This window comes from Stomoxys calcitrans, chromosome 2 (genome assembly GCF_963082655.1).
Source record: "Stomoxys calcitrans chromosome 2, idStoCalc2.1, whole genome shotgun sequence".
NCBI classification, from domain to species: domain Eukaryota; kingdom Metazoa; phylum Arthropoda; class Insecta; order Diptera; family Muscidae; genus Stomoxys; species Stomoxys calcitrans.
Genome location: NC_081553.1, coordinates 84385468 through 84407559, shown reverse-complemented (window position 1 = coordinate 84407559; position 22092 = coordinate 84385468). Strand labels below are relative to the sequence as shown.

Sequence of the window (22092 nt, the reverse complement as noted above, 5' to 3'; positions counted from 1 at the left end):
TAGATCATGTTGCTGATTTATTTACCGGGCTTAGTGTTTGGGGGACCACCTCAATCCCCAAAACACCCCTAAATCGGTCATATTTACCGACCATGTCAATGTGGAGCTTAAATGAAAGGAATTGGGGGGTAGAGTTTTTTGGGAAATGGGGGTCTACCCATTTCCCAAAAAACCCCATAAACAGCAATTTTTTAGTGACCATCGCAATATGGGGCTCAAATAAAGGCATTTGGGGGTAGAATACGAATTTGATATCCTAATGTAGGACCATTTAATAGGGCATCACCCCTTTCCCAAAACACCCCCATGCCAATATGTGGCTGAAATGAAAAGTATTTGAGATTAGAAAACGAATTTGATAACCAATTTTGGGGCCATGTGTTTGAGGGATGCCTTAAATCAATGGCAATATGGGGTTTAAATAAATGGTATTTGGGAGAAGAGCACGCTGCTGTTTTTTTTTTCACGGCCAAGTATCTGGGGGACCACCTCTTCCCCGAAGACACCACTAACTCAGACATCATGAGAATATCGAAATGAAGTACTTTAAAGAAGGAGTACACCTTAAATCCAAACTTAAATTCGTAGACCAATAAAGATCATGTGGGATTCAGAAAAAGGCACTTATATTGTTAAACTGTTAGTCAAGTTTGCATGGTATTTCACTAAAAGATTTTAATTGTCGAAAATAAATATTCCAAGGAAACTTTTATTCCATATAAAGTAAAAGAAGGCGCAGCGAAGCGGGCCCGGGTCAGCTAGTTTTATATATAAGAAGAGTAGTGTTTCCTCAGAAGACATTGTCCATACATTCTATGACTTCCGAATATATGCCACCTTAAAGGTTTCGAGGATAGGATCTTTTTTTGCTTAGAGGTCTCAGATGTATCCACCACGGATTTATTCTGAACCTTTTTCAGCTCGCCCTTGTATTTTCTTAGCTCAGCTTCTAAACGTGCCATTCGTGTGGTGCCTTTGTGGCTTTCGATCTATTGTGTGTGTGTGCACTAGTTTTTCCTTAGACCAACCGTTGCAAGTCATAAAATAAATGTTTGGGTCAAGTTTCAACCACTTTAGGTGAAAATTTAGGCTTCTAGGGGCTCAAGAAGGCGGTCGGTGTTAGCCCCTTTATTTGGCACTCTTTCACTTCGAGTTTATAGGATTTTCTATAAATCTACTTTAAGAAAAGCAAAAAGCAACGATTTTTTTTTATAGTTTTTATTATTCGATACTAAGTTTCTTGGAAGAATTCACAGTTTTTATTGGTATGTCTGTAGTATTTTCTCCAAATGAATAATACTGACCGCCACAACAAAATTTTAACCAAGAGGAGCGTGTTCTCTTATCGACGACAACAAAGTATATGAAGAGCACGAAACCTTGAATGGTGGACGTCAAACAGAATAGTGTCGAGAGTACTTGGCTTGTATCCATATGGGCCAAAATGCCGAAAAGCCATGATATGCCTAAAAGAAAGAACAGCAGTATGGAAAGACGCAACTGAACTATGATGCTCTTTCTCTCGTTGGCGTCACAAAATTTGTTAACAGACTTTCTAATACTGCAGAATATATATATAAATATGGCCAAGTTGGCAATGCTAATCACAGAGATGGGCAATAACACTGTCATATATAAACATTGGCCTCTGGGATAGCAAATGGTATTCTTACTCAATGGTACGTAGGCATTTTTATTCCAAAAGATTACCAACGCTGTGGGCACTAGGGGCACACCCCATGCAGTCAATGTATAATTTAATGCAAAATGTGCAGATCGTTGTATGCCTATCACAGTGACGTAACGTTGATATTGTAAGATTGCAAAGAAGAACATCCAAAGGAAGAGCACCAGAATTATATAATGCAAAAAGGCGCCTTGAATTATGCAGTGGTTCACATTCTCTATATCCACCAATCGATTTCGAAGCCCAGGCAAATTGATAAATAGGAAGTAGGACATGAGCAGTGTAAGCACCAGGCACATATTCAGCAAAAGTTTGTTGGATGTTTGTGAGCGCCATTCTTTGAAACATATAGCCGTTATCCATACGCAGGAAAGGCCAAAGAGAGACAGGCAACAACCGACAATTGATATAAGATCCTGAGCAATATCCATCAAAACTGTAAGAATTTTAATATTCTTTGTGACGTTGTGGCTATGTCTTAACCCTAGAATTGCTCCAAACGATGATGTGCTCCTAGTGTTGCAGAGTACTAGGTTTTTAGGAAATTCCTTCGCAAATCCAGTAGATATCCATGTTCCTAAATCCCAATTAGCGCACTGTGGCTGTTCGGTGACATTTGTGAGAGGGCGTTGAAAAATTAGCGGTACATCGCCAGGCAGTTCGCCTAAAAGAGAAAAAGTGGAAGAGGAAAGGGGGAAATAAGGATTAATAGGATGTTTAAGATGTAAAAGCTTGCTAAGTTCGGCAGAGCCGAAACTTATATACCCTCCACCATGGATCGCATGTGTCAAGTTCTTTTCCTAGTATCTCTTTATAGGCAAACAAAGAACATTGGATAAGAATTGCTAAGCTATTGGAGCTATATCAGGTTATGGTCCAATTCGGACCATATTTGGTTTGGATATTGGAGACCATAGTATAAGACTTTGTGCAAAATTTCAGTCAAGTCGAATTAGAATTGCGCCTTGTAGGGGATCAAGAAGTAAAACGAGTAAAAAGGCGTTAAGTTCCGCCCGGCCGACCTTTGGATACCCACCACCTCGGAAATATATGTAAACCACCTTTCATCATAATCCGATAAAAAATTCATAATTTATGCCCCCACAGCAGCTATGTCGACATATGGTTCGATTTAGACCAAATTTGGCACGGACATTGAGTGGTCTGATAATTTTGTATTGGTCTTTTTGGTAGCTATATCCAAATATAGACCGATCTGTACCATATACGACACGGATGTCGAAAAGCCTAACATAAGTCACTGTGCCAAATTTCAGCGAAATCGACGACCAAGACTTTAAATAGAGAGATCATTCTATATGACAGCTATATCCACATCTGGACCGATCTGGGCCCAATTGAAGAAGGATGTCAAAGGGCCTAACACAACTCACTGTCCCAAATTTCGGCGACTTCGGACAATAAATCCGTCTTTTATGAGCCCAAGACCTTAAATCGAGAGATCGGTCTATATAGCAGCTATATCCAAAACTGGAACGATCTGGGCCAAATTGAAGAAGAATTTCGAAGGGTCTAACACAACCCACTGTCCAGAATTTCGGCGACATCGGACAATAAATGCGCCTTTTATGGACCCAAAACCTTAAATCGAGAGATCCGTCTATATGGCAGCTATATCCAAATCTGGGACGATCTGGGCCAAATTGAAGAAGAATGTCGAAGGGTCTAACACAACTCACTGTCCAGAATTTCGGCGACATCGGACAATAAATGCGCTTTTTATGGGGCCAAGACCTTAAATCGAGAGATCGGTCTATATGGCAGCTATATCCAAATCTGGGCCGATCTGTGCCATATTGCTGGAGTATGTCGAGGGGCTTAACTTTACTCACTGTTTCAAATTTCGACGACATCGGACAATAAATGCGCCTTTTAAGGGCCCGAAACCTTAAATCGAGAGATCGGTCTATATGGCAGCTATATCCAAATCTAAAACGATCTATGCCGTATTGCAGGAGTACACCGAGGGGCTTAACTTAACTCACTGTTCCAAATTTCGACGACATCGGACAATAAATGCGCCTTTTATGGGCCCGAAACCTTAAATCGAGGGATCGGTCTATAAGGCAGCCATATCAGGTTATGAACTGATTTAGACCATACTTGGCACAGATATTGAAAGTCGCATCACGCGCAAAATTTCGGCCAAATCAAAGCTCAAGAAGTCAAGATCCGAAATCGGTTTATTTTGCAGCTATACCAAAACATGGACCTACATGGCCCATTTACAAACATTGATAAGTATAGCGATAGCTTCAGAATCACATTTGTTTGTAACACCCAAAAGAAAGAGAGATAGACCCATTGATAAGCATACCGATAGACTCAGAATCACTTTCTAATTCGATTTAGCAATGTCGGTCTGTCTGTTTGTCCGTCTGCCCATGTTAACTTGTGTACAAACTACAGGTCGCAATTTACATCCGATCGTCTTCAAATTTGGGTCAGGCATGTTTTTCGGCCTAGGCGAAGCTTATTGAAATTAGAAAAAAACGGTTCAGATTTGAATATAGCTCCCGTATTTATGTTCGTCCGAATTGCAGTAATACTGCAATAAAATGGTCATTTGTTAACCGATTCTCATAAAATTTGGTAGGAAGATTTTTCTCTTGACTCTCGACATTACTGGTGAATGTCATAGAAATCGGTTCAGATTTAGATTTAGCTAACATATATGTATATCTCCCGATTTTCGTTCCAAGAGCCACTGAAAACGCAATCTTGGCAAAATTTTTTACAACGCTTTTCCCGATGACTACCACAACATCTATATAGTTTGGTCAAAATCTATTCAGATTTAATATATGTAGCTCCCATATTTGCACAAAATTGTGTACAACGCTTTTCTCGATGACTACCACAACATCTATATAGTTTGGTCAAAATCGATTCGGATTTGTATGTAGCTCCCATAGATATATTCGTCAGATTTTGGGTAATTTGCAATAATGATGTCATTTGTCAACCGTAGTTATAAAATTTTTAACAGGTCCATTAAAGTTGCTTCAGAATTGGATGCAGCTCCCACATTGGACTTATAGGGTAGGTGTAGGATATTATACAGTCGGCACCGCCCGACAGTTGCCCTTCCTTACTGGTTTAATTATAACTCCACTTTAATGGGCTTACGACTTTTATAGGCTTTAGACCCTTAATCGGCAGATCAGTCTAAATGGCAAATGTTATGGGTTTCAGGCCCCTAAACGGCAGCTAATTATGTCAAATATAGCCTGCTCTGAACCGTATTTCAGTTGGATGCCGGGAGGCTAAAAATAACTCAAATTTCAGCGAAATTGGATAAAAAATTCAGTTTTTATGGGTCTCATACCCTAAAACGTCAGATCGGTTTATATGGCAACTATATCTAACTAAAGTCCGATCCACACCATATTTGGGTGAGGTGTCGGGAGGTTTAAAGCAACTCACTGTTTCAAGTTTCAGCGAAATCGGATAAAAAAAGGAAGCTGTTAGATCTAAATATAGTCCGATCTGAATCATATTTGAGTCGGATGTCGGCAGGCTTAAATGCCCTCGGCTGGGCTCAAGATTTTTTCCTCTCTCATAGGCTCAGCATTAAACTAAAGTCGACATTTTCTACATAAAAATGTTTTTTTCATTCTAGAGATTGATTTTTTAAGAGCTATAGGAAAGTTTTTCAAAAAAATTGCATAAAAGCCAGAAAAATGCTTTAAAACTTTATTTGAATCGATGGTACGGTCCATAAAATTTAATGTTTGAAGATTATTCAATGAAAATGTTAACTGTGAATGCGCCTAAAATGGTCCATCCGCTTAGTCCAATTTTGGCTACTCTTTCCAACATTTTGGCCGACATCTCACGAATAAATGCTTTAATGTTGCCTTCCAATGTGTCAATTGAAGCGGGCTTGTCCGTATAGACATGAGCTTTAACATAGCCCCTCAAAAGGCGTTAAATCGCACGATCTAGGTGGAAAATTGACTGGTCCGGAACATGAAATATAGTGTTCACCGAACTCGCCACTCAATAAGTCCATTGTTACGCGTGCTGTGTGGCATGGGACACCGTTTTGTGGAAAATACATTTCATGCAAGTCAAGCTCTTGCATTTTGGATAAAAAAAGTTGGATATCATCTAACGATAACGCTCACCACTCACAGTTACTTTACGATTCTCATCATCTTTGAAGAAGTACGGTTCAATGATGCCACCAGCCCATAAACCGCCCCAAACTGTGACTTTTTCTGAATGCATTGGTAGATCTTGTAATGTTTCTGGGTGTTTCTTACTCCAAAGTCGACAATTCTGCTTATTTACGTACCCATTGAGCCAAAAATGAGCTTCGTCGATGAACACTGGCAATCGCACAATGAAGTTTCTTAACAGGGCACGCATTTTGATAATAAAATTCAATCATTTGCAAGCGTTGTTCGTTTCTACGACGATTCATGGTTAAATTATAGACCAAACTGAAGATGTGTGACTTTCTGCATTCGGTAACAAGCTTTATATTTGAAAAAATTTTATGAAGCCCTAAAATTCAAGCGACATTTTTGATCTTATAAAATTTTTTTGCGGTTTGGTTGTTATGGCATAAATAAAGTTGGGCTTAGTCGCACAGTTGTTTTTGGATATTCTGGCATATTGGAATGTTAAAATGTCACAATATCCAAATTGAATTTTTGGATTTTCATTTGGGCTTTCTGACATTTGGAAAAATCGTTTTTGGGCTTTGTGGCATTGTTTGTGCGATATGACTTGTCGTTATGGGCGAACACATGTTTGGGAGTAGTGTAATTGTGGGGACAAAAAATCTGTCATTACGAAAAACATTTGCATTGGGAAAACTACAACTAATAGATAGGGTTGTCGAGCGTGGTTAATGTGGTATACAACATACTAACATAGGGCCCTTGAATCACATCACCATCTAACCAAATTACGAAACGCGTCGCATAGTGTTTGATGTGTGTTGCGATCTTTGGCTTTCCTTTTCCATTTGCAAAGAAAATTTTAAAACATTCGGCAGATACCGGACGTTGCCGCTGTCTAACGTTCGGAGGCATCAGTACAACCCTCAACTGATGGACAGAATCAGGTGTATGCCTTGGGAGAATTGTAATTGTGTAGACAAGAAATCTTCCATTACACAAAAACACATGCATTGGGAAAAGTACAGCTAGTAGACAGAGTTGTCGAGCGTGATTAATGTTGTGTTTATATCATAGAAACGTTTTTGGCAATAAATTCGGTATAAGTACATCATTCCAACGTACGACAGCCGTTGGAATGACCAATGAGTAATATGGCCTAATATTGCCAATGTGTAATTCAAATAAATTACGAAACGCGTCCCATAATGGTGTGTTGCGTTCTTTCGCTTTCCTTTTACATTTTCAACGAAAATCTATGATCATTGAGCTCGTCTCAAAAGAGAAATAAACTAAAATTCTAAAATTAAATGATCTTCGCCTTAACAGATAAAAAAACTTGAAATTGAGGGATTCTAAGGGCTCCGGAAGTCAAGTAGAAAGACCATTTTATATGGGAGCTATGGCCTATTTGTAATTCGCATCACCATAAGATTGGGGTATACTAATCTAGCCATTCCTTTGGTAAGTTTTGAAAATATTGTTCTGCTTAACGTCCTGACATTCTGAGTCGATCTAGCCATGTCCGTCCCTCGGTACATGCATCCGTCTGTAGATAATACGATAACGGTCGAATTAATAGACATATCCTTTTGAAAACTTGTACCGATACTTCTTAATTATGTAGGTCCTTGGAGAATGCAAATGGACTATATTGTTTTAGACTTGGATATTGCTCCCACATAAAATGGTACTTCGATTGGATTTTGTGAGCCCCTAAAAGACTTATATTTTCCCGATTTGGCTGAAATTTGGCAAATAGTGGTTTATTATAACTTCCAACATCCCTGGTAAAATCGGTAGAAAACTGATGTAGCATGCTTAAAACTGATCTCCCGATTGCACTTCTACAGCCTCTAGAAGCTTACATTTTTGTCTGATTTTGAAGAAATTTGGTACGTAATACACATATCTTCTTCAACCAAGTTAATTTGTGGAGAAATGTTAAGCAAAATTCCTTACCATCTTTTATTGGTATTGTTTCCAAACCTTGTTACTGTTCTTACCTTTGTACTTGGGTATTGATAGTTTTAGCACAACATTCTCGGCTTGGGTGGTTCCATTTGTAAAGAAATTTGGTGCTCTATATAATGAAATAGCCAATGTGTCCATGTTAACTTTGGTATCTATGTCAGCCAACAAAGCTTTATAGACATTTTCTGGCATATAAACGGCTGATTCTATATCACCTTCCTGTATAATGTGCTCCAGCGATTGGTTCAAATACAAATAACGATAATACTTCTTTGAAGACGCACCATACAACACCTTCATGGCATAATTCGTTTGGGTATTGTAAAACGCTATACCCGAAACATTGGAACACCTTGGGTTAATGTAGAAAACACTAACCAGATCTTTGGTATACTTAACTACACCACTAGGAATCTGGGAACAGTTTGAGTTTCGCATTACAACATTGGCCACTTTGTTCACATAATTATCTATCGTTTTGATCAATTGAGTTGGTGTATTCATTTTCACTGAGGTGGAGACAACATTTTCGTTGCTTTTCAACAGGAGATCAGTTGCGGCCAAAACTTTGGTCATCATCTCCGGCTGCCGGTCTGTGGTGGTAATTTCCTTTAAAATGTTTGTAGATATTTTTAAATCTGCTGCAATTCGTTCAGCATAGTTTTTTGCCAGTATACTGGCTAGTTTGTCTGCTGCTTTTGGGTTATCCTGCATGGGATCTCTATTCTGTTCACTTACTTCCATATACAATTTATTCAGATCATTAGTCACTATGCGTTGATCTGTATCATGTAAACAATTCACTGTGCTGTTTTTGCCAGAATTCTGGTTTTCCCATATGCCTTGACGCTTATAGGCATCGTAAATGCATTTTTGTGTTAGAGGAAGGCCATTTTCTAGTAAACACATATCTTTTGTTCCACTATATTCACCTATGTGTCCCTCAAGCCAGTAGTTCGTGTGGATCGTCTTTTCTCTATTTGTCGACAAATAGAAATGGGTGAAACTTCTGGGCTGGCAGTAATTTCTAATCGATGTACAATCCAACAATTCCTCTCTTTGTACAAATCTTGTGGCTACTTGATTTTGGAAATTATGGGAACATTTTCCTTGAATATATTGACCTTGCAACTTTGAGCATACCGCCAGTTTACTATGTGTACCCTCATGCACGGGATACCAAACAATAAGAACAGGTAACACCTCAGAAGAACGAGTTGTAAAGTTAGTTTGGTACTTAACCCTTTCACACCATTGTTCTGTATTGATGAATGGAGAATAGTAGAGAAGCAATAGAAACGTTAATATTTGCATTATAACTAAGGGTTCCGCGAAGTCTGTATGCTATGTATATTAGGTGATGAATGACTTATTGGCAATGATGTACTCCTTGGCTGTATGACAAGTTAAATTTGAATTAACCGCAATGTGGTTGTGCTACATGTTAATAGAATGCTTTATTTTTAGTTGAGTTTATTAAAAGAATTTTATACCCTTCACGAAAGCAAAGGAGGTTTACTAACCTCGTCATGCCGTTTTTAAAGGGTGAAGTTTTAGTTATTATCTTTTTGGCAACACTGGTTTAAACAGTCCACGCACGTTTCGCGTTTTGTTTTACTGTCAAACATCTTCAGTTTGGTCTATAATTTAACCATGTATCGTCTTACAAACGAACAACGCTTGCAAATTATTGAATTTTATTATCAAAATGCGTGCTCTGTTAAGAAAGTTCATGGCGGAATTGCTAGTGTTTAGCGACGAAGCTCATTTTTGACTTAATGGCAACGTAAATAAGCAGAATTGTTGATTTTGGAGTGGAGATCAGCCAGAAGCATTGCCAGAGCTACCAATGCATTCAAAAAAGCTCACAGTTTGGTGCGGTTTATGGGCTGGTGGCATCATTGGACCATACTTCTTCAAAGATGATGCTAATCGTTGCGTAATTGTGAATAGTGAGCGTTAGCGTGAGATGATATCCAATTTTTTTTTTTTGCCCAAAATGCCAGAGCTTGACTTGCATGAAATGTGGTTTCCACAAAACGGTGTCACATGCCATACAGCACGCGTAACAATGGACTTATTGTGTGGCGAGTTCGATGACCATTTTATTTCACGTTCGGAATAGATCGTGCGATGTAACGCCCTTTGACAATTTTTTGTGGGGCTATAGCTCATGTCTATACAGACAAGCCCGCTTCAATTGACGCATTGAAAGACAACATTGAAGCATTTATTGGTGAGATCGGTTCAGATTTGAATATAGCTGCCACATAGACCGTTCTCTCCGTTAAAAGTCTTGGGCCTATAAAAGGCGTACTTATAGTTCGATTTCCACCTTTGGACACTTCTGGAAATTGTCGTTGGATCAGGCAACAAGTCCCCCATATCAACGCATACACCATACATCGCTCCAATATTGAGGAACATCGCCTTTACCACCAACTGCTGAAAATGGCCGACAGTATTGCGTCACCCAATCTGGGCATTTTTCGACAGCATCGGCTTTGTCTTTAGCTGAGACGGTATTCAAGGTGTGCGATTGTTTACTAACTTTGCAGCAGCCTTTTTTTCTTTACGGATAAGGCTACATTATGATTATTATTGTAAAATTGCGATACAGTTACACTGCTACTCCGTGTGCCCAGGTTTGCAGCGACCGAGTATATGCTATTATATTCATAATTTATAGAATTTATATTAACGTAGCATTTTTTTTTTCCAAATATTTGGAATTTTAAAAATGTTGGAAAAAAAACTTTTTTATTCCTAAGCCCCAGCAACAAAAAAAAAATTGTCTTAATATTTATGACCATTTTGCGAATAAAGCTGGATTTGATGATTTTGGCATAAAATAGAACCTGCTGTCAAAAGGAGTAGGATTGTTGCCATAAATTTATTTTTTATATAAACGATCAAATGCAAGGATACCTTAAAAAGGATTCCAGAAATCTCTCTACTAAGAATTCTGAGAAAATTTTTCGTTTGATTTTTGGGATATAAAAAATTGCCGACAAGCCAGTTTTCCCTCAAAACATGACGGGAAATAATTGTTGTAACTGGTTTCAGTCGTCTACTTTACGCCAATTTGAATTTCATTATGATAGGTCATTCTAAACTCGAGCTAAAATTTGGGCTCGAGTTTGAAAAAATATGGGGTGGCCCCGCCCCCTAAAAATAAAATCCTGGCTACGTCCCTGGTACTCATATGTATATTTATAGTCAAATTTGCACTTATATGGCCGTTGTAACCGTTGTAAAAAATTTGGTTCAGATTTAGATATAGATCTCATATCCATATATCTATTGCCCGATTTTATAATTGTAGGTTAGGTGTAGGGTATTATATAATCTTCTCCGCCCGATTTAAGCCTTTCCTTCCTGGTTTTCATAAGTGTCTATTGAGTTCCAAATATTGGGTCTTATGCTGTGCTCTGGTCTTGTTATGATACTGAAAGCTATACTAACCTCCTTCTTACTCCGTTTCAGTAATAGCCTCGTCTTCTCACAATCCGGATCTTCTCTTGGATTTTCGCCGTCCTACCGACCGTCTTAGCCCTCGCCCTTATCGCTGACTGCGTCGACCCGAATGGCTTCGGGTTAACAAAGTTTATTGATGGTAGTCCTTTGGTCTGCCAAATCTACTGATTTTTCATCGCCCTTACTACGCCATGGCATGGCACCCAAACGATGCGAATCGTGCCATCCTCAGAGAAGCAGTCAATATCCTTTTTACTCTCCAAGACTATTCGTGACCTTACCGTCCTGTTTGTTATTGTCCTGATGGTCAGTTTACTGTCCGCAATGCAATTTGCAATTTTTGCCCATGAACATTCCACTAAGGAACAGTGGCAAACTTCTCACATATCAATGAGTGCAGTCCGATTCAAGTTTTAAGCTCAATGATAAGGGGCCTCCTTTTAATAGCCGAGTCCAAACAGCGTGCCGCAGTGCGACAACTCTTTGGAGAGAAGTTTTATATGACATAGTACCTCACAAATGTTGCCAGCATTAGGAGGGGAAAACCACCGCTGACATTTTTTTCTGAGAATCTCGCCAGGATTCGAACCCAGGCGTTCAGCGTCATAGGCGGACATGCTAACCTCTGCGCTACAGTGGCCTCCACACACACAATCGATGTACTCTCATGAAAACTACACCCCTTCCATTCTACAACATTCCCTTATCGCCCGGATCTCTGCCTGCAGGTTCGTATTATGGTCAGGCAGTCTAAATGCGACATTAGTCTCTGGTTTCTCAATATAGACCCCCAGGCCCACTCTGTACTCTAGCTTCTTCTTCATGGCAGTTCACCAGCTTACTATTTTCTCGTACAATATTAACATAGCTGGGTTCCATGCATCTTAAAAAGAAGAACATATCTAACGAAAAGCCATGTCTTGTAAAAGATAAACACCTTTAATCTAAAATTTTAAACTTTTATTGCTAAAAAATACTTAATATGTTAAAATGTTAGCTTGGAAAATGAATGAATTTTGGTTGCATTAGTATTCAGATAATGGTGACATAATGGTATCGTCCATGACATTGTAGTCCTTGGGATAACAACAGCTTAGCCATTTGAAACGCACAAACTTATCGATGACCACAAAGTAAATAAACAGCATAAATCCTTGCACAGTGACGGTTAGGCAAAATAAGAAGGAATACAAAAGGCTACCTTTGGCATAGGCCAATATGCCGAAAGCCAATGTCATGCACAAAAGCAGGAACAACAGCAGGGTTAACCACACCTGAGAAGTCATCTCTTGACGATGTTGATTGCGTTTGTATTTCTGCAAAGATTTGCGTACGCTGCAAAGCACATAGAGAAATATGATGAAGTTTACCAAAATTATGACCACGACTGGAAAGACAACTGTTGCGTATAGGGCATAACCAGTGGGAAAGCACATGGCTGCTGATAGGCTATTATCGTTTCCCACCTCACGCAGCATAGGTGCATAAGTTTTGGGATCCAAGTATACCAACATTATGGTGGGCAATAGGGGCAAGCCCCATGCTGCCAGGGCATACTTGGCCACAAAATGTGATGGCGTCACCACACCGACCACTGCCACATAACGCCGATACTGCAGATAGGCTATGAATAGCATCCACAGGAACAATACCAAAATGGTGTATTGCAAAAATGCTCCCATAGCTATGCAATAATGGCGATTCGAAATATCGATCATGGCATCTTTTATTTTCCACATATTAGCCAACAGCAGATAGACCATTATCAGCGATAGAACAAAACATAGATTAAATAACAGCTTATTTGAGATGTCCGAACGCCAATGGCTGCAACACAAAGCAGTCATCCAAATGAAAATTAAAACCAACAACGACAAACCGCATCCCACAACAGATACCATATCGACAGTTGACTCACGCCTCAGAGTCAATACAACTGTATTGGTCTGTACGACCTCTCTAACTTGGACTGTCCACACAGCGGCAAGTGGTAGCAATTGTATACTTTTACACATCAGATAATCATTAGTATCGGATATAACAGTGGTAGTATTAACACTGGCATCACTGATCCAGTTGGTAGAGTTCCAATATCTGCAAGTTGGTCGCTGGTCCTCTTCTTTTCGATGATATTTTAGAAGTAGGGGCACGCTGTCAATTAGACCACCTGCAAATAGAAAGAATAAGAGTAGTTTTACTTACAGTAACATCGTTATCTGTTGGGAGGGGTGATGGATAGTGGAACCGATCCCCACCAGAAATGGACTATCGTTATAACCTGACTTTAACTAACCTAACACAATGGACTACAATTCTTTTAACTTAAGGTGATATCTGGGGTGACATAGGGGATGAGGGATACCAAGTAAGAGTTCTGAGTGGTTTCAACGTAGGCAATGACACGGGTACTACTAATTGTCTCATGCACAATCTATTAAGGAACAGGGCATGGCGAAACAATTAAAGGTGGTCTCATTTGTACTACAACCACAAATCATATGTTGCAATCGGCGATTTTGCCATCAAGCTGATCGACGTTTTGCCAACACACACAAAGAAATTTGTGTGCGTGTGTGTATACGTGTGCGTACATGAGCAGAGAATATGCAAGGAAGAAGATAACAACAAAAAGAATGCAAACAAAAATCCGACATCTTAATACCGTCAAACCAGGCCGCCTGTTAACAACTGTTTGCGTGAGACCACCTTTTTAAATCCGCCTTGGGGACAGGGGATGCTTCTCTTATATCAAAGAGTTCAGTTCGATTAAAGTTTAAGCTCAATGATAAGTGGTCTCCTTTTTTTATTACGAGTCCGAACGGCGTGCTGCATAGCGGCACCACTAGGCAGAGAAGTTTTAACATGGCAGAATACTACACAAATATAGCCAGGATTAGTAAGACCGTTGAAAAATTTGTTCTGATGTTCACGGCGCACAATGTTGCCTCTTCATACATTCGTTGGACAACATCCTATGGTGGTGGGTATACAAATAGTAAGAGTTAATATAGAGCTCTAAAAATTTGCGCAGATCTGTACTTGAGTGTAAGAAAGAAAACAGTGAAGTATGGTCCACATCGGCCTACACCTTGATATAGCTCCCATATAAACCGATTTCCCAATTTAACTTCTTGAGCTCCTGGAGGTTGCAATTATTATCTGACTTGGATGCAATTTTGCATGATGGTCTCTGTTATCAATCTCAATAATTATCACAAGTATGGCCCAAATCGCCCATAAACCAATCTCCCGATTTAACATCTTGACCCTCCAGAGGGTGAAATTATTATCCGATGTGGCAGGAGGTACTACATATTATCTTTGTATCGGAAGATATAAGCAAGAATATGTGGCTGGGAAGTGTTGGATGACCACAGCTTCTCTGATCATCGTTACATTAGTTCCAGCCTTGGAGAAAATACTGCGGAAGTGGCCCCTCGGCTAAACAGAAGAAAGGCGGTTTGGGATAAATTACGACACAAATCATACACGTCTATCCCTTCTAGATCAGAAAAGGAAGTGGAAACTGCGGAGGATATAGACATAATGGTCAAGCGGATCACGAAAACACTGAATGACGCTGCTTGTTTCAGGACGTCCTAATGCCAAACCAAGGGGCAAACGACGACCGCTATGGTGGACCCCAGAGCTGGTTGATCTGAAAGGACTGCGGAAAACTCTTCAACAGGGTGAAAGCCACAAGAGCACCAAACGATTGGGACATCTATAAGGTTGAACTAAGAACAATATAAGAGCGAGCTGCGAAAATATTAAACAAATCCTGGGTGGAATTCTGCAGCTCCGTGGAGGATACATCTGAGGTCTCTAAGCTCAGGAAGATTCTGTGCTCGAGATTCTGTATTGCGGGGGGAAATATTCAGAAGTCAGAGAATGTATAGACAGTTTTCAGTGAGGAAACACTAAAACTTCTTGTTGATACATAATACTAAGTACTGTCCGATTTAAATATTAGCTCAATAATAAGAGACCTGCTTTCTAAAGCCGAGTTCTCTAACGGGAGAAATTTTTATATGGCATGGTACTTCATAAATGTTGCCAGCTAAATGTTGCCGCCTAATGTTCACTCCAGTATTCAAACCCTAACGTTCATCATAGCCGGACATGATTACCTCTGCGCCACGGTGGCCTCCGAGATCAATAATATATTTACTTTGTATGGTCGGATGTGTCTAGGGAGGAAACATTAGAGCTACTCATTAATACACATTTTCCGGGAAATTATCCAAGGGACAACGTGGCGCCAGAAGAGGTTGTCACTGGAATGCATTTGTCGGAAATTGTGTCTTAGCCGAAAATCATTTGGGCGATAAGAAGTTTCGACTTTTTAAATCGCCAGGCCCTGATGATGTATCACCGGTTGAATTACAAGCTGTGTCTGATAGATTGGTTCCTTGGCTTAGATATACTCTGCTTGTATCAGAATGTCATATATATCTGTGGGATGGGGGGACACGAGGGTCATCTTCATTCCGAAAGCAGGAAAACCCTACCACACGAAGGCGAAAGATTTTCGTCCTATGAGTCTGCCATCCTTTATGCTGAAGACTCTTGAGAGGTTGATAGAAACATATCTTAGGGCAAAGATACCAGGAGATCGCCTGTCGCGGCAGCAGCCTGCATATAGTAAAGGCAAATCTACCGAAACAGCCCTTCATGACCTAGTCGGCTACATAGAGGGTTCTATCGCTGTCAACGAATATACAATGGTTGCATTTCGGACGTCAATCATGAAGTAGTTGGAGTTTCTAGGCATCAATTCTACCGTAAGAAAGTTTATTAATAACTTACGAAAAGATGCATTATGGTAGGCTTGGGATCTGTGGATCTAAAACGATGGGTCAGCAGTGGAACTCCTCAGGGGGCGTACTGCCTCCTCTATTTTAGAATATAGCCATTAACAATATATTATTGTCTCTGAAAGAAAAAAGCGTAAGAGTTGTCGCGTATGCTGATGACGTGGCAATTGCGGTTAGGGGAAAGTTTCCTAGCACTCTAAGAGATATACTTCAGGAAACTCTACGTACAACTGCAACGTGGGCTACCGAAAGTGGTCTATATATAAATCCGTCCAAGACGGAAGTAGTTATTTTCAGCAGGAGGTATAAGTTGCCTACAGTGGCATGTGGTTTCTTGCGAGGAAAGACGTTTCAATTTACAGAAAGCTCAATATACCTGGGAGTTTTGGTGGACAGGAAATTTAACTTCAAATCCAACATTTTGGAAAGGACAAGAAAGGCCACTCTTGCCCTTTAAACCTGCAAGAGAACCATTGGCAAAAGTCGGGGGATTAGACCGCGCGTCATGCAATGGGTATATACTACAGTTGTCAGACCTAAAATGCTATATGGTGTTGTGGTCTGGTGGACGGCGCTTCAAAAGTCCACCTTCTGTTCAATACTCAACCGAATCCATAGGATGGCTTGTTTGTGCATCACAGCCGCACTGAGGACGACACCATCTGATGCACTGAATTTAATGCTACACCCACTGCCTATGGACATCATGACGAGACAAATTGCTGCTACCACTGCTGTGAGGCTAAGGTAGCTTTCCCTTTGTCAAGCTGGACCTAAGGACACTGTGTTATCCTTGATACAATATCCGATATCCCAGGCAGTGAGGATTACATATTGTCTGAGGAGATTTTATGATACAAAATTTTGTAGTGGTTCACGAATATCACTATTACTTCCTTATAGTGATATTCCGGGTAATCTCTGAAGAACTTAACTGTTTACATCGAGAAGGTTTCCCGACCACTGCAGTGTGTATCAAGCGGAGATCTTTGCAATTAAGGAAGTAGTGAAGTGGCTAAGATGTAATGTCATAACGTCGATTGACATAAATATCTTCTCAGATAGCCAGGCATCCATTAAATCCCTGGTTAATGTATTTCTGAATACAAAAACCGCCCTCGGCTGTAGCAAATCTCTCAATGAGATGGCTGAACAGTTAAAAATTCATTTGTTCTGGTTGCCGGGCCAAAGAGATATCCCAGGGAATTGTAAAGCGGGTCAGCTTGCGAGTCTAGGATTTACCTTAAACATTCCAGTGAAACCAGAATCTGTGGTTATGCCTCTAGCAACGTGTAAGCTAAGTTTTCAGGATCAGTCCCGAAGGGCAACAAATAATATATGGTCACAAAGAAGGGGCTGTGAGCATTCCAAAACTGTGTGGTCTAATCTAAACTTGAAGAGGCCAACCGCTTTGCTGTCATTGGCTAGAACAGACATCTCACACATTGGGCCATTGTCATGACAGGAAAACAAGCTGACAGACTGAAGCTTGCCAGCAAGGATTTTTGCAGAAGCTGTGAGGACATCAAAGAGGAAGAAACTATAGAACACCTTCTGTGTGTGTGTCTCGCACTATCAGTAAGAAGGAGTTCCACTTTAGGTCCTCATTTCTTTGAAAACCTTTCTGATCTAACGGATGGGCTTTTTAAAGCAATCTGGACAGTTCTTCTTTCGTCTGTTCCTGTGGTATCACAAAGGACGTAAACGTTCATGTGAGTCTGATGGACTGCCAGTTAAACCTAACCTAACATAAATCACTGTATCAAATTTCAGCGAAATCGGACAATAAATACGCCTTTTATGGGGCCAAGACCTTAAATCGAGAGATTGTTTTATATGACAGCTATATCCAAATCTGCACTGATCTGGGCCGTCTTCATGGAGGATATCAAGGGGCCTAACACGACTTACTGTCCTAAATTTCAGCGAAATCGTATGATAAATGCGCCCTTTATACGCTCAAAGACCTAACTCGAGAGTTCGGACTATATGGCTTCTATATCCAAATCTGGACCGATCTTGACCAAATTTATAAAAATATATCGAGGGGCCAACAAAACTCACTGTGCCAAATTTCAGCGAAATCGGCCAATACATAAGCGCTTTTTTGGGCCCAAGACTTTAAATCGGCACATCGGAATATATGGTGGCTACATCAAGATATAGCCTATCTTCGAACTTAACCTGCCTATGGACAAAGAAAGAACCTGTGCAAAGTTTTAGCGCAATGTTCTCATTTTCAAAGAGTGTAGCATGATTTCAACAGAAAGACGGACAAGACTAAATCTTCTTAGATTTTTACGACTATAACGAATACGAGTATATATACCTTATAGGAAGGGAAATGGATATTTCAATGTGTTTCTAATGGCATGATAAAATAAATATATCGTCATCCTTCGGTGGTGGGTATTAAAGTGCTTTCCCGTTATATAAGGCCATTATTTGGGGAAAATTGGGTTGTCGAATGTCGGCAATTTTTAATAGCTCAAAAAATAAAATAAAAATATTTTTTTTTTAATTCTTAGAAGCGAGATTTCTGGAAACCTTTTTAGAGTCTTGTTGCGTTTGATGGTTCCTATATAAAAAAAAAAAAAACAAGTAAAAGTGTGCTAAAAAAAAAATGTGCCGGGCCGAATTTTGGGAACCCACTACCATGGATTCTACCAAAAATGTATACAAAATAAATTTGGTTGAAGGGCATAATTTTGTTCTTCATACCAAACTTCTGTCAAACCTGCAAAAATTAAAGCTTCTATGAACCGTACAAGAATGATCGAGAGACCGGTTAATATGGAAGCTATATCAGGTAATAAACTGATTTCGACCGTAATTGGAACAGTTTTTGGAAGTCATAACAAAACACTACATGATAAATTTCAGCCAAATCGGACAAAAATTGCGGCTTTTAAGGGCCATGGAATTAAATCGGGAGATCGGTTTATATGGGAGCTAAATCAGGTTATAGATGGATTTGGGCCGTACTTGACACACAGTTGTTGAAAGTCATAACAGAAAACTACATGCAAAATTTCAGCCAATCGAACAAATTCCAGGGGCTCCAGAAGTCAAATCTGGAGATCAGTTTATATTGGATCTATATCATGTTATCTACCGATTTGGATCGTACAGTACGTATACAGTTGTTGGAAGTGATAAAAGAACACTACGTGCTAAATTTCAACCAAATCGGACAAAAATTGCGGCTTCCAGGGGATCAAGAAGTCAAATCTGGAGATCGGATAATATGGTAGCTATATCTAAATCTGAACCGATATGGCCCATTTACTATCCCTACATCTACATTTGCAACCTACATCCATATAAGGTATCTGTGCAAAATTTCAAGCGGCTAGCTTTACGCGTTCGACCTCAATCTTGATTTCGACGGACGGACGGTCATGGCTGGATCGATTCAGAATGACGATACGATCAAGAATATATGTACTTTAGGGGTCTAAGACGAATATTTCGAAGTGTTACAAACGGAATGACTAGATTAGTATACTCCATCCTCTGGTGGTGGGTATAATAATGGCGATAAGCCTCCGGAGATGAAGTCGAGCAATCTTCCCGTAGACGATGTCCAGTAACAATTGCTCGACTTCGCAGCCCTTCTCTTATTCTTAATAAAGAATATCAGATTCGGACTATACTCTTTATCCCGATCGCCCAAGTCTCCAGAGACTTGGTCACTAATACATTAACATGAGATAAGTACTCTACTGACCAGGACCTTTGTTTTGTAGGCGGTTTTTTCGTTTAGGGACGGTTTTTTGTTTAAGGGCCTCTTCTACTTCCCAAGAGCCTTCATTTGTTACATATATTGTTCTAATCGTTCAACACTTCCCTTTGGGTGGGTTTTTAGGTGGTGCCTTCCCACCATGAGTTTGACGGACACACAACTGTTTTTTACTTCTTACCTTTGTATCCTGGCACAGAAGATGACAAAATTACACTATCCGGTTCATGAGCATCATCAAGGTGGTCTTCATCCATAAAGAAATTCTTATTTCTATACAACGATATGGTAATCGTGTCCACAGGCACAACATTACTTTCATCTTCTTGTATGGCTGTCCAAACGTGACGCGGAAAATATGTAGCCACTTCAATATGGGGATCACGAATGATATCCTTAATCTCTTCATACATATTGATAAAGCGGAAGTAACGTTGTGTGGTTGCGTCGTAGAGCATCGAAGCCGTTGGATGTGCCGAAGCCCTGTAAACAGCAATGCCAGAGATGTTCGCACATGCAGGATTTATTTGAAAGACTGTGGTGTATTGCACTGAACTGTAGTGGACTCCATTGGGAACTGTACCGCATGAGGTGCTTTTTTTGCCCGTTCTGTCGTAATAGTTATCCAAAATTTTTATTAGCCTATTTGGTATATCGAGCGGCTGGGACATGCGCACCACATTCTCATCACATTCCATGAGATGATTAGCAATTTCCAGAATTTTGGCCATTAATTCCGGCTTGTGATCTTGCTGGGCTAAAATTTCCAAAATATCAGTGGCAATCTTTAAATCTGCTGCAATGCGGGAAGTTTTTGCCTTTGCCAGTAGAGCCGAAGTTTGCGTAGCAATGAGAAGATTTTCTTCACCACCATTATTTGTATTGTTTCTCAACTTTAAATACAGCCGATTTAAGTCGCCCGTTATGATTTCCTGATTGATATCCTGCAGGCAATAACTATTCCCCACAATCTTATTATCCCATTCGGCCTTGTAGTGTCTAGCATTGTAGATACAACGACGCGATAATGGCAGCCCCGTGGATTGCAGACAGACTTTTTGTGATGGTGAGTATTCACCTAATTTGCCTGGCAACAATCTATTGGTGGTCTCCACTTTGACGCCATTTTTCCTCAAAAAGAACTGTTTGACAATTTCCTCCTTGCAATCATTGTGTATAACATCGCAACTGAGAAAGGTAGTTTTGCGATCTATAAACTCCCACTTACCTGTGGGACTATCATAATCGAATGCACAATGCCTCTCCACTGGCAAGCCCGTTACATTGGAGCACAAAGTCAATAGCCTATGACCTCCTGCACGTATGGGGCTCCATATGGCCAGACCTTCGGTTTGTTTTCCCACACTACGTAATTCGGTGGGATAAATATCCTTTTCGCACCATTGTGTAGCTGTTCGAGCTTTCGCAGCGAAAATCGTTATTAAAATCCAGATGCTATAATACATTGTGGGCCGTCCCAATCACTTGTTGACTCGACAATCTCAAATAGACTAAAAGCGCTGCAAGTTATTGAAATAACTGAAAGCCACATCATAATTATGTTCCTCTAAATATAGTTCGGGCTTGGTAAAGTTTAATAAAACGTCATTATGTAGTTCATCTCGTCGAAGATATCAAAATATTGTGGTTTTCGCATTCCTTCTATCTTCCGATGACTTGGCCAGTATATTTTATTTTTAAGCACACTATCGAAAGAAGGCGCTGTAATCTCTTTATAATCACCACCATAGGATGGGGGCATACTAATCTAGTCATTCCGTTTGTAACACCTCGAAATATTCATCTGGGACCCCATAAAGTATATATATTCTGGATCGTTTCGACATTCTGATTCGATCTAGCCATGTCCGACTGTCCGTCTGTTTGTCGAAATAACGATAGCGGTCAGCTAGCTGCTTGAAATTTTGCACAGATACTTAATATCGATGTAGGTCGTTGGGTATTGCAAATGGGACATATCGGTTCAGATTTAGATATAGCTCCCATATAAACCGATCTCCCGATTTGACTTCTTGAGCTCCTGGAAGCTTAAATTTTCATCCGAAATTTTGCACATAGTGTTCTGCTGCGACTTCCAATAATTGTTTTAGGTACCGTCCAAATCGGTATATAACATGATATAACTCCCACATAAACCGATCTCCCGAATTGATTTCTTGAGCCTCTGAAAGCCTCAATTTTCATCCGATTTGGCCGAAATGTTGCACATAGTGTTCCGTTGTG

The 22092-nt window shown here is 40.0% G+C and overlaps 2 protein-coding genes across 2 annotated transcripts; both read right to left on the bottom strand.

Moving 5' to 3' along the window:
* Window positions 1–1209: 1209 nt before the first annotated feature.
* On the bottom strand, window positions 1210–9156 carry LOC106081962 (adhesion G-protein coupled receptor G2). The gene is made up of 2 exons (XM_013244246.2): window positions 7845–9156; window positions 1210–2351 (listed from the first exon to the last, which is right to left on the bottom strand). The coding sequence occupies exons 1-2, from the start codon at window positions 9124–9126 to the stop codon at window positions 1222–1224; spliced, it is 2412 nt and encodes an 803-aa protein (XP_013099700.2). The 5' UTR covers window positions 9127–9156; the 3' UTR covers window positions 1210–1221.
* A 3078-nt stretch (window positions 9157–12234) lies between these two features.
* Window positions 12235–21354, bottom strand: LOC106081961 (adhesion G-protein coupled receptor G4). Its single transcript, XM_013244244.2, has 2 exons — window positions 20030–21354; window positions 12235–13456 (listed from the first exon to the last, which is right to left on the bottom strand). The coding sequence occupies exons 1-2, from the start codon at window positions 21312–21314 to the stop codon at window positions 12315–12317; spliced, it is 2427 nt and encodes an 808-aa protein (XP_013099698.2). The 5' UTR covers window positions 21315–21354; the 3' UTR covers window positions 12235–12314.
* Between the last annotated feature and the right edge of the window lie 738 nt (window positions 21355–22092).

Bases quoted from the DNA above. Each gene is read 5' to 3' on its own strand.
- LOC106081962 (XM_013244246.2), bottom strand. From the start codon at position 9,126: ATGCAAATATTAACGTTTCTATTGCTTCTCTACTATTCTCCATTCATC. The intron at 2,352-7,844 runs GTAAGAACAGTA...TTTCTCTTTTAG, and splicing joins ATCAATACCCAAGTACAAAG to GCGAACTGCCTGGCGATGTA.
- LOC106081961 (XM_013244244.2), bottom strand. From the start codon at position 21,314: ATGTATTATAGCATCTGGATTTTAATAACGATTTTCGCTGCGAAAGCT. The intron at 13,457-20,029 runs GTAAGAAGTAAA...TTCTATTTGCAG, and splicing joins TTCTGTGCCAGGATACAAAG to GTGGTCTAATTGACAGCGTG.